Raw genomic sequence first — 13,504 nt, 5'->3', positions numbered from 1 at the left:
GCTGTGTGGTGATATTCACTACCAACAGGGTAAAGAACCAATGACTTCAGTTTTTAGAAGCTGCCGGCCCGAAAAACTGGGCTTTAAAGCAACACTATGTAACTTTTCCCTGTTCGGTCCCCCTACAGGTTGTCTCATTAGAACTACAGCCGTGCGAGCTGTAGTTCTAATGAGACAACCTGTAGGGGGACCGAACAGGGAAAAGTTACATAGTGTTGCTTTAATGAAAACAAAAGTGGATACAGACGTGAGGAATCAGCAGAGAGAATGGGGAGACACTAAAGCTAACGTTATGTCCCACGTTACAGGTGTTAGCTTAACTTACAGACATATAGTTAGCCTAAAACTGACATTTGGATATTTTACTTTCTAACAAAATGCTTGCTGCAAACGTAACTTGGGACATAACGTTAGCTTAGTGTCAGTATCCCACAGTCTCCCCATTCTCTCTGCTGATTCCTCACGTCTGTATCCACTTTTGTATTAATAAAAGCTCAGTTTTTCAGGTCGGCAGCTTCTAAAAACTTAAATTATGAGTTCTTTACCCTGATGGTAGTGAATATAACCCCACAGCAGCTTTCAGGCATTTTTCTGTTGTTTGCTAGCAGACAAAATTGACGAGGAGGAAACCTTCCAGTAATACAAGTCAATGGAGAGCTGAGAGTTGTTTCCCGAATTGAAAAATGTGTAAGCAACATAGAAGAATTCACATATTCATCAGGTTGGGGAATAATACTTGTTACTATTATCTCCTTCAGTGCTTGACATTGTTCTATTTTTTTTTTTGTGACGATGTCGCACTGCAAACTGTGTTATGTTCTCTGTGTGCCAGGTCTGTAACACTGGGTATGGTGCCCATGTGTCACTCTCTAATCAGCAAATCATGGCTTAGTTACAATTAAGAATTGAATTTAAATGACACATTTTGATTCCATAGCTTAAAGCTCCATTGTGTAATTTTTTGAGTTGATTCTTAGCAAAAACTCCTTTCTTTCACAAATATGTACTCATTCATGTGTAATTACTTCCACTAACTAATCATTATTAAGTAGTCTCGTAAGCGTAGAATCTGACATTCAGAATCATCAATTAAAAGATCTATTTTCTTTCAAAAAGTGAAGAACTTCTGCCATTGAGTTGAAATAACGACATCTATCCATCCAACTCCTTAAGTCAGTGTGTTTTCTTTATACTAAGGAGTATCTGCCTTTTTTTCAACACTAATAGCAAATCTACATTGGAAAAAAAGTGCAAAAACATCAGCCTGTGTGTAGACTGTCTTGTATTAAGTGATACTTTAAAACTAAACGTGAGAATAAATGAATAGATTTACCTGTAGCGGTGTTAAGAATTTCGTTTCAATTAAGACTTTGTTTTGCATTTTTTTGAACGCAGTGCTGATGCAGTTAGTGAAGTTGTCGAGTCGAAACGGAAAATACTTCAGATTACCTCCTTTTCAGTGTATTTAATGTACTGTACGTGTACCATTCCATTCGCACGGCTCGGTTTAGCGTGCCATAGTGTGCTGATGTGAATCTTTTGCCCTGTTATCGTGTTAACAGTATGTCACATAAATGCAGCCGTTTCTTACAGCAGGAAGGCGATCAGTGAACTAATACCTTCACTCATGTGACTCTCCTGAAATCTTTCCATCCCTTCACTTGCATTACAGTGCAGCAGTGATGTACAGTAACTGTAACAGGAAATTAAAAAAAAATGTGAAGGATCCTTTATCTCAGGCATGTCTAGTCTCTACAGGTTTGTCTTCAGACTCTAGTGAAGTGTGTTAAAAAGCAATGGCTGCAGAAAAATATTTTAGACAGTCTTGTTTGTGTTTTCTGCTCTATATCTTGCCAGTTAATTCACCCAAATGTAGAGTTTTATTCACATTCCATCTCTTCTGGACTTTGATAAAAATACAGCTTCAATATTTTTCAGAGTCAGAGATCTGTTTATGAATGTTTAGGCATGGCCATGCAAGCTTAAAATGTATTTAACATTTATACAGGAAACCTCATTGGGACACACAGGGGGCAATTGCACAAAAGCAGAATTAAAAAATCCAGGATAAGCGATAAAGCGAGGCTTGACCTAGTCTAATCTGTGCATCCTGGCTTGGTGTGTTTCAAGGCGGCCAGAGACTAGGTGGAGTCAGGCTGAGGAGGAGAGACTAGGTGGAGTCAGACTGAGGAGGAGAGACTAGGTGGAGTCAGACTGAGGAGGAGAGACTAGGTGGAGTCAGACTGAGGAGGAGAGACTAGGTGGAGTCAGGCTGAGGAGGAGAGATTAGGTGGAGTCAGACTGAGGAGGAGAGACTAGGTGGAGTCAGGCTGAGGAGGAGAGACTAGGTGGAGTCAGACCGAGGAGGAGAGACTAGGTGGAGTCAGACCGAGGAGGAGAGACTAGGTGGAGTCAGGCTGAGGAGGAGAGACTAGGTGGAGTCAGACTGAGGAGGAGAGACTAGGTGGAGTCAGGCTGAGGAGGAGAGACTAGGTGAAGTCAGACTGAGGAGGAGAGACTAGGTGGAGTCAGGCTGAGGAGGAGAGACTAGGTGGAGTCAGACTGAGGAGGAGAGACTAGGTCAGACTGAGGAGGAGAGACTAGGTGGAGTCAGGCTGAGGAGGAGAGACTAGGTGAAGTCAGACTGAGGAGGAGAGACTAGGTCAGACTGAGGAGGAGAGACTAGGTGGAGTCAGACTGAGGAGGAGAGACTAGGTGGAGTGACTAGGTGGAGTCAGACTTAGGACGAGAGACTAGGTGGAGTCAGGATGAAGTCATTTGGATAGATGCGGTCACGGCTTTCTGTAACAGACCGCAAGGTCTGCATTGTATTTTAATGCAGGCTAATAATAATAATAAGGTAAAACCACTGCTGAGTGATCAGAAAAGGCTCCAGGATTAATACAGCCTGGCTGTTAGCCTGGTCAGGAGCAGGCTAGCTGCACAGAATACATCTCCATGGTAACTCAGGTTCCTCTGCTTTTGTGCAACCAAGTCATGGCTAAATCCATCCAGGATAACTGGAATATTCTGGCTTAATCCCTTATCTTGGTTTTGTGAAATAGCCCCCTGGTCTCATTCTCAAGAGAGACCCGTTTGGGACAAAACACAACATCAGTTACAGACCGAAACAGATTACAATAGTACACAAGATTTAGAAAAGGAACACAACAGGACAGTGACAAACTGATGTGATTTCTTGTGATTTTAAATGCCTTTTATGTAGATTTAAATGTAGGAGTTTATGGTTTTAACAAGGTCTCATTCTTCAACAGATTTGTTGTTGACTGTTGAGATGTACAGTACATGATTCCTTAAAAACATCCCGAATCACGTGGTGATGTTTTGAATATGCAGAAAGTTTTGAATAATACAGGAGAATTTTTTTTCCCCTTTACATAAATAAGACATTTGCAACATAAATTGTATTAAAATTCACCAGAATGCAGGAAATGTAAGCGTTTGACACTCAAAATCATCAGGGTGACGACCCCCAAAACCCTCCGGTTATTAATGTCCCCCCCCCCAATGTTTTGAAACATAACCTAAGCCCTTGTATCTACTGTATGTCTATGTTCTAGATTAGACAGGGCTCTTAGTTTTTCTCTGCAACGTTGTTTCAAATAGCTCTGTAAAACTGCTTCTTGGAACAGGCCCCAAGCACAAAGAGCCCATCTAAACACGAGACGGTCCTGGGTTTGAACACACCTTACCAGCTGTGTTCTTGCTGAGTGGAATTCTCATGTTTCCTCCCAAAGTCTGAATGCACTTCAGGTAAGAAACTCTGAAATAAATGGGTGCTGCGTTTGTCTGTCTGACCTGTACGTGTTAGCCCTGAGGCATACCGCTGACCTGTGAACATGAGAAGAAGAGGCGCCAAATACATTGTATAAAAATAATTTTAATGCACCTAATCACACTTAAATCTCACATTACAATCTCATCATGGCAAATAAAACTCGATTCACAACACATTTTGGATTCCATAGTTTAAGAAAAATGGCTAAAACAAAGTCGGTTAGAACTCGGACAGTAAATGTGGATGCTTTGAGTTGTCAACTGAAACGACAATGAAGTGTCATCAGTGCAAGAGTAAAACTTTAAAACTGTTTTTTATTTAGCGGGACCTGTAATATAGTGGGATGGCAACATGTACACTTTAACCAACAGCAAATCTAGAAGGGGGGGGGGAATTAAAATATCTATTTTCTTTCAAAAAGTGAAGAACTTCTGCCTTTGAGTTGAACGACATCTATCCATCCAGCTCCTTAAGTCAAAGTTTTTTTTTTTTTATTTTTTTTTTTTTTATATACACTAAAAAGGAGTATCTGCATTTTTTTCAACACTAATAGCAAATCTGCATTGGAAAGAAATGTGCAAATACATCAGCCTGTGTGTAGACTGCCTTGTATTAAGTGATACTTTAAAACTAAAAGTGAGAATAAATGGTTTTACCTGTAGAGGTGTAGAGACTTCGTTTCAGAGGACTTTGCACCAAATTCCACTCAAATATAGGACTTTTTAAAGATGCCTTTCTTTGCGACACAATTGCTTCGTACTGCTAAGAAAACAACTGTACAGTGTCTATTCTTCATTCTTCACGCTGATGCACAATACATTTTACTTGAGACTATTATGCAACCAAAATGCATGAATCCAGATGGAGTGAGGGTTGGAAAACTCTTTCAAAGCTGTTTCTATTACAACAAGTATTTTGTCGTGGGTTCTGCAAGTGCCGAACTGAACCATTATATCATCTTATGGTAGTCTATGAATTAAAATTATGAGGTGCATTCTATGTTCGCCATAAAACAAGAAGGCACTTATTTGTTTGCTCATTTAAACCAGGTTCGGCATTACACTTTTTCAAAGCTGTTTCTATTACAAGAAGTGTTTTGTCGTGTGTTCTGCAAGTGCCGAACTGAACCATTACATCATCGTATGGTAGTCTGTCAGTTTTAATGATAAGGGACATTTTATTTTCGCCGTAAAACAAAAACGCACTTAATTGTTTGTTTTTAAACCGGGTTCGGCATAAGTCTATGATGACTATAAGAAAATGGCTAGTCCACGCTTCCTCCTGTGCTGACACATGCCTTCTAAAATGTTCCTAAAACATGTCCTATTTTTATGAAACGCACATCTGTGCACCAGTTACATGAAATAATAAAGTCATACTTTGGAGCGCAGCTGCTCCAGGCGAGGCACCAGCTCCTGGGCGCTGGGTCTGCAGCGGCCGTCTCCGCTCCAGCACCGGCCCAGCAGAGTCCTACACAGCCGCCCCCGCTCGGTCCCAAACACCGGTTGGTCCTGGACGGACGGCCGCAGGTTGTGCGCTACCACCGCGTAGAGCACGTGCTGCCTGTCGCCGGTGTACGGCTGCTCCCTGGTGATAAGCTGCCACAAGGTGATCCCGAAAGAGAAGATGTCCGCTTTGGGAGACAGCCCCTCGCCTTTCAGCAGCTCCGGGGCTCTGTGCGTGTACGTGCCGCCTACGTGGCTCACGTGGGGGCTGATAGCGCTCTCTTCGCACCCATGGTCCAGCTTCACGGAACAGCCGAAATCGCAGATTTTGCACACGTCTTCACTGGACACCAACACGTTGGCTGGCTTTATGTCCAGATGCACAACGCTGTGGGAGTGCAGAAAGCGCAAACCGCGTGCAATGTCTGCGGAGTACCTGAGCCACCGGTCCTCCCCCAGCGGCTCCGCGCATCCGTAAATGATCTGCTGCAGATTTCTGTTGCCCACGAACTCCATCACTATCGTCCCGATGCTGCTTTCATCTCCAAAATCCACCGGCACGCAGGTGGTCGCCGCGATGACGCGCACAATGTTGCCCTGGCGCAGGTGTGCCGCGTTCAGCTCAGCCCAGAAGCTCTGCCGGGACGCCAGCTTGTTCTTGGTGCACTTCTTGACTCTCTTCAGCGCGACGGTGTCCCCGAGGTACTCCGCCTTGTAGACGGAGCCGAAGCCTCCGGAGCCCACAGGCTCCACGGAGCGCAGCTCCTTCCAGTGGATCACAGTGGACCAGAGCCGGCTGGCAACCTTGCCGTGGGGCCGCTGAGCGGGGACTTGTAAGGTGTTACCGAAGGAATATTTGGCCAGCGGGCTGCTACAGGTCCCGAGGTCCAGGGACTGGTTAGGCAGCAGGCGGGTTATGGGGATCGGAGAAGGCATCGTGCGTGGTGGAGACTGTGTTTCTGCGTTTGTTTGTGTGTGTGCGCGCAGCCTGAAGTCTGCTGCGGACTGATTAGCAGCTCTGCAGTCTCAAAGCTTTTCAACACACACACACACACACACACACACACACACACACACACACACACACACACACACACACACACACACACACACACACACACACACACACACACACACACACACACACACACACACAAACCATCTAGCCACACCGCCACTTAGTGTTGAGGAGTATGTAATGCTTTCTGTTTGGGTTCAACAAGTTCATCCCGATGGTTCAACTCAGTTTACACTTTCTACAGGAGGGGAGGGCGTTGTAAAACGAGACACTTTTTTTACATTCTGTGATAGTAAAGCACACTAATATTTAGTCTATGTGTGTCAAAAGTAACTACCACGTGTGTGCACTGCCACATACTACCTAATTAGCAACTAGACAATGATAGTTGAAATAGAACATGCAGGCTTTTAATATTCGACCTATCAGACAACTTTGTGCATTTTACAGTTTAGGAAGTGTACACTGACAAATTGGACTTAGCATGGGGGGGGAGTAGGGAGCACCACTGAGAAACATGTAACCCAGCTCAGAGCTTGTGTTTGTCCTGTTCAGTCGTTTTCACTGAGACTTTTTTTTCCCCCCAGCATGCACGGAACAGATGATGACATCCTAAACCCAACTTCAGTGTAAGATGGGAATGATAACATCATCTGTCAGTCTGTTCACGGTTAACTGGGTTACGCTTTTGCAGCGGTGGAAGAAGTATTCAGATCCTTTACTTAAGTAAAAGTACTAATACCACACTAAAAAAAATACTCGGTTACAAGTAAAAGTCCTGCATTGAAAACATTACTCAAGTAAAAGTATGTATCATCAGGAAAATGTACTTAAAGTATTAAAAGTAAAAGTACTCGATGCAGAACTCTCCTCCCGTTGTAGAAAGTGTAAACCAGTCCCTCCAGGATTTCGCGATGTCGCGATCGCGCCAATTCACGCGAATTCAACCAATCACCGCGAATTTGGTACCTGAGAGCCAATGACCAATCGGAAGTGAGAACGGGTTGATCATTTCCTTGTTTTTGATATGAAGACGAGACGTGTGTGGGACTCATTTACCAACAAAACGTACAGCGAAAGACCGTCAAAACATTTCAGACCGTCCGATACATTTTAACATCAACGTAGACTTTAACGATTTAAAAGTCGCTGAAGTTGCTGCCGTTTCCATCCTGGCTGTCGGCTCTCTGCAGCGGGTGGGGCTACTGCTCCGTACCCCCCCGCGACTGACGCTTACACACACACACAAACACACACACAGACAACACACACGGTGGACGCAGGAGAAAAAGGAGATGAGACGACACGATGACCTAAATTGAGGACATTAATGAGAAGTTAAAGTCAGTATTATCAAACCGTATGAATGTGTGTCCCAGGCCAGGCCAGGCCAGCATAGGAAATGAACCAACAATGTAAAGATCAACAAGCCACTGGCAGACATGTTCACATTTCATTGATTCAATAAATTAGTATTTTTTTGTCTTAAATCCACCAGCCATTTTCATATTCTACCAACATTTACAGCATCCTGAGCCTTTTTGCTTCCTAGGAAAACTCAGCCCAGAGTAGTTTTTTTATTCTCCCCAAAACATGTTTCCTTTTTATTTTTAAAGAAAAAAAACGCAACTTTCACTGTCTCCCGCAACTTCATTGCAACAAACAAACATTGACAAAAGACCTCGCAACTTTTATCGCAATTTTTTACAAAAGCTCCCACGAAATCAGGCATTTTGGGCCGCAACAATCTCAAAAAAAGGCCGCAAAATCCTGGAGGGACTGGTAAAGGACCAACCAGCTGTGTGTTTAATGGTCTGATCCTCTCAGCTGGACTAGTAGCTGTTATATTGTTGGCTAGTTTACTTTAGAATAAAACATCAGATTTATAAACTACATGTGTTCTGTGAGCAGGAATCTTAATGTGTAAAGTAACTAGTAACTAAAGTAACTAGTAACTAAAGCTGTAACAGATGAATGTAGTGGAGTAACTAAAGTAACTAGTAACTAAAGCTGGAACAGATGAATGTAGTGGAGTAACTAAAGTAACTAGTAACTACAGCTGGAACAGATGAATGTAGTGGAGTAACTAAAGTAACTAGTAACTAAAGCTGTCAGATGAATGTAGTGGAGTAACTAAAGTAACTAGTAACTACAGCTGGAACAGATGAATGTAGTGGAGTAACTAAAGTAACTAGTAACTAAAGCTGTCAGATGAATGTAGTGGAGTAAAAAGTACAATACTTCTCTCTGAAATGTAGCAGAGTAGAAGTAGAAAGTGACATGAAAAGAAAAGACTCAAGTAAAGTACCTGAATATTTGGACTTACGGTACTTGAGTAAATGTACTTAGTTACATTCCACCCCTGCTCTTTTGTTCCTTTTCTTTGCCACTGATCAAGTCTACCTCCTTGGCTTATCCTTAGAATGTCAAAATAGGCTTTTAGCGATCATCTGCCGTGTCTATGTTCAGGAGGGAGGGAGCTGAGATCTTCAACAGGGGGTCTGGGACCCTTGGGGGGTCCTCAGAGTTACTGCAGGGGGAGGGGGGCACCATATTACAAACTTTTTTTCAACTTACCATGAATCCAACATGTTATTAGCAGATATATATCAGCCTATCTGTGAAAAAACACATTGATGATAGACTTACTGGCCCATAGGTAAGGTAGTCACTAAGGTAGCCATCCACAGATACAGTTCATCCTAAGGATTCACTGTGCTTTTCAATTCAATGCTCTAGCAGGGGGATCCCAAACTTCCCTTTCCCGAGCCCCATTAACCAGCTCCGACTGGGGGATCCCGAGGAGCTCTTCACAGATGACTTTAAACGCTGGTTTACACCAGTTAATTCATTCAAAAGCAACTTTACCAGGTCCTTAAACACTACAGTCTGGAGCGCCCTCTTCAAGCATTATATAAAACAACATGTCAATACATCTGCGTGATCACAGAAGGCTTGTATCATTTGGACGCACCAACAGTGTTGTTGTCATTACTTAGAATTCCTCATGGGGGAGACAGAAACTACGCACTATAGCTTTAATTCTTGATAACATGTCACAACAGGTCCTCAGAATTGCTGCAGGGGGGCCACCGAATTATTGTTCGGTGATTGGGAAAAAAAGATGTCCGACAATATACATTTACATGAATCCAACATATTACCACCATGTATGCCAGAGCCTTTATTATTATTAGTAGTAGTAGTAGTAGTAGTAGTAAAGATCTTTTTAATGTACACAACATTGATGATGGGCTTACTGGCCTACAGCTAAGGTAGCCATAAGATCCATCATTATAATCACAGATTAAGTTAAGATTAAGGATTCACTGTGCTACATTTTAACATTAAAACATGATGTATAAATATATAAATATGCCAACAGTTTTTATTTTAATATCTTATTATTGTATGCATCATAAAAATGTATGCCTAAAGGCTTGAGGCCGCCCCTACATGTTATTGTAGGCCCAGTTTAATATACAACTACATTTTGAACAATAAATGTAGTATGGGGTCCCTGATCTGTCTCTCTTTCAGCTAAGGGGTCCTTGGCCTAAAAACGAAGACCCCTGGCTTAGACATTATGGCTCATAATCAAAATCCTTATGGAGAACATAAACAGGATTTTTACATCCGGAACCACACAGTTGACTCTATTTCTGCTTCCTGGCCTCTGCATTGTGGTCCCCCTACCACTAGATGTGTCTAACTCAAAGTCCGCTGGGCCAAACCAGGCCCTCGCACATTTTGATCTGCCCGCGTATCAATTTAGGTTCACAATAAATTTTGGGCCGCCTAGTTGTGCCCCAAACCAAACAGACGGTAACTGTTTTCAAACTGTAATTACGCGACACTCAAAGCACAATTTGGCAGATTTGCCGACTTTGAGAGTCAGAAATTCCCCCAGAAGCAGAGAGTTTGCACATTCAGGCTGTGAGCCGGCTGGTGGCAGCCTGCTTTTAAAAATGTAATCTTTGTTTTTCTGGATTTGCTAAACTCTACAATCGTGAAGGAAGTGTTTTGCAGACGTTTTTAGGGCTTTGTCGGCCAAACTGTGAGTGAGAAGACTATATGAAACATTCATCCATCCATCCATCCATCCATCCCACACTCTAGCGCATGTGTCAAACCCAAGGTTCGTGGACCAAATCCGGCCCCTTGCAGATTTAGATCCGGCCCGTATATCAATTTAGGTTATCGATTTTGGCCCGCCTAGTTGTGCGCCAAACCAAAAACACGGGAAAGTGTTTTTTTAAACTGAAATTACGTGACATTCAAATTTGAGTCTCAAAGCAGAGAGTTTTCATATTGAGGCTGTGAACCAGCAATGTTATCATTGTTTTTGCTTGATTTGCTAAATTTTATGATGGCTTAGGAACTTTTTAGCAGACTTTTGTAGGGCTTTATTTTGACAAAAAGCGTCAGAAAGATTGACATAAAAAAAACAAGTGACAAATGTCTGAGAAAGCCACAAAAAGTTGGAAGAAACATCAAAAATGACGAAAAGCTACAATAAAAAAAAAGCGCATACAGTCAGATATTTGACTTTTTCAATGATATAAAAGCATGTAAATAAACGTGACATGATTCTCTTTTTCCCATTCATTTTAAAATCCTCAACCGGCCTGTCTCAAACTAGCTGATGGCGTGGCTGCGACTCAGCTGTTCAAGTAGCAGAGGCTGGTGTCAGAACGTAAGAGGCTTCACCTGTTTCAACGGCCAATAGAGAAGTCAGCTGGTAGTTAGATATAAACTAGCACGTAGCGTTATATGGTGGAGAGAGATAGAGAGAGACTGAAGAGAGGGAGGCCCAGCGGCGTTACAACAAAGCACGTAGCGTAAGAAGTGTAGAAGTCTAGAAGTGTAACTGTAGCAAGCATGTCACTATTACTAACGTTATCTACATTCATACATAGACGAAACAAATGATATATCCAGCTTCAAAAAAGTCTAAAATTCGGGAAATAGAACGAATGCATTGTGCAGAGAGTGGTTGCTATGGAGACGATACACGGTGTTGAGTTCTGTTGCTCTGATTGGTTGTAGATCTATCCAATGAATGCAGAGGCATTTCCTTTCCTGGTTCGGTTGGAACACGCCCCATAATCACAGCCCAATGGAGTGGTTTCAGACTCACATTCTGACTAGAATCTGAGTATGACCACGTCAGGCTAGCATTGGATACCTCGGTCTCGGGAATCCCATCTTTTTTTCAGAGTTTTAGTCACCTTTTTCGAGGTTTTTTTGGCATGTTACCACCACTTCCTAACATGCTTAACTTGGTTGACACAAACCTGTTCAGCTGGATGTGCAGTTTTAACTGGTAGCAGAATCTCTGCTGTGGCTCAAAAACTGATCTTGCGGGAGCTTGTCAAAACACAGACTTTTTGTTTGTTTTTGTTTAAAATTATATTTTAGGGGTGCCAGGATCAAGTTTAAGTTTTTTTAAAAAAAGGGCTAAAATCTCCCCTGCTGCACATCATGTTCACTGGAACTCATTCCTGAAATATCATTTATGGTGCAAAGACATTTGCACCATAAATTGATTCAGAAAAGGAACAAATTGTTGCAAAAATAATTCAGCATAATGCAGGAAATGAGGTATTTTATGTACAAAATGTGAGGGAGGATCACCCAGACCCTCTGTTTATAATGTGCCCCCTCCAATTTTGAAACAAGACCTACGCCCCTGGCCAGACCAGAGGAATCAAGCGTTTCTCTCTGACCTATTGTGCAATAAGTACAAAAGATAAATAATATATACAATAGATTTTTAAATATCGCAAAAGTAAGGCGAAACCAAACGGTGTAGAAAAAGTAAAGAAATTGAAATTGGGCAATAAAAAGGAAGGATTGAAAAGGACCACGACTTATGTCTACCATCCACTTAGGCCCTGTTTACACGACAACGCTCGCGGGTGAAAACAACAACATATTTTATCAGATGTGCCTTTCGTTTACATGGCGGCGGCATTTTTGGGGCTTAAAAACACAAAGAAGTGAAACCACTCTCCAGAGTGGAAATCTTAAAAACACTCCACCGTGGCGTTCCCGTCTAGGGTAAAAACGCAAAAGGCTGCTCCAATCTGCTCACGGTGGCTCCCCATATTTTGTTACATAAATCAAAATCTAGAGTGATTACTCACCCATGGCCACTCCGCCGTTGGGTATCCACAGCCTGCATACTTGGTCTGGATGGCTTTCAGCTTTGATGATATCTGACTTTTACAGATAGCGTCTTTCTGGTGTGGATATGACGTCCCTCCAGGTACAGGATACTGCTGAGGACATTGGGTCCATATGTCTGTATATTTTGACTGGCAGGACTCCCAGTCCACGTCCTATTGTGCCTTTGTAGCTTTGTAATCTAAGGTTGTTTGGAGCAATAACTCCACCTCCTCGTCTGTCCTGACAAAATTGTCAGCTTTTGTTGTTTGCTTCGCCATGTTTTGGTTTCGCGCTACTCGGCAGAGGAGCGGGAGAGAGGAGGAGGAGAGAGAGAGAAGTAGAAGGAAGGTTCTAGCAGGCGCGTGGACTTGGTGGTGTTGTGTGGCAGTGCAGATTCCCCCCCCAAAACGTTCGTCGAAACGCAAACCGAGTCTGACACCGTCTCACATCTAAAGACAATCATCTCACATCTGTTGTTAAAGACGGTCATAATATGTGAAGACTGGGGATCTTGCAGGGTCACACATTGCATGACTACAACTAGATTTGTTTTGAAAACTATAACCAAGCTAGTCTGGCTATCAGCAGACACAAGCTCAATCTTTTCAGATTGAACATTAGTCTGGGGAGTCTGCTCTGTATTTTCTACTGCACAAGAGGCGTGATCAACGGACATAGTTCAAATGACTCTGTGCACAATTGGATATTCCTTCAACCAATCAGACCAACGATCCGGGTGACGTAGCAGCGACAGCGCCATCAACGGTTTGCTGCGCTTCGGTGGCCGCCACGTTGAATGTGAACAAGAAGCTGCTTGGTCGCTTCTCTATCGTCATCTTGTTAAACCCGCCAATAGCGCGCCAGGTGGATAAGCCAGTTTGTGATTGGTCCCCGCAGATTTGTAACAGAAGCAGGATAGATAAACGTACAGGTCTCCAGCCTGAGCTGCGGGGAGAAATCAAATCGCCGGTAGATCGGGCTGGGTTTACCCTGTCTATAACCAAGCTAGCTAGCTACCGCTAGCGTTAGTTCAGGGGTCTCCAACAAGTAGCTCGCGAGCAGGTTTCCAGT

The 13,504-nt window shown here is 43.0% G+C and overlaps 1 protein-coding gene across 1 annotated transcript; it reads right to left on the bottom strand.

Annotated features, from left to right (window-relative positions):
• Positions 1–3,881: 3,881 nt before the first annotated feature.
• Positions 3,882–6,275, bottom strand: mos (v-mos Moloney murine sarcoma viral oncogene homolog). Its single transcript, XM_078281089.1, has one exon. The coding sequence runs from the start codon at positions 6,178–6,180 to the stop codon at positions 5,173–5,175; it is 1,008 nt and encodes a 335-aa protein (XP_078137215.1). The 5' UTR covers positions 6,181–6,275; the 3' UTR covers positions 3,882–5,172.
• Between the last annotated feature and the right edge of the window lie 7,229 nt (positions 6,276–13,504).

The sequence above is a fragment of the Sander vitreus genome, chromosome 22 (assembly GCF_031162955.1).
Source record: "Sander vitreus isolate 19-12246 chromosome 22, sanVit1, whole genome shotgun sequence".
Classification (NCBI taxonomy): domain Eukaryota; kingdom Metazoa; phylum Chordata; class Actinopteri; order Perciformes; family Percidae; genus Sander; species Sander vitreus.
The sequence above is the reverse complement of the archived record's forward strand: the minus strand, read 5'-3'. Positions and strand labels throughout refer to the sequence as shown.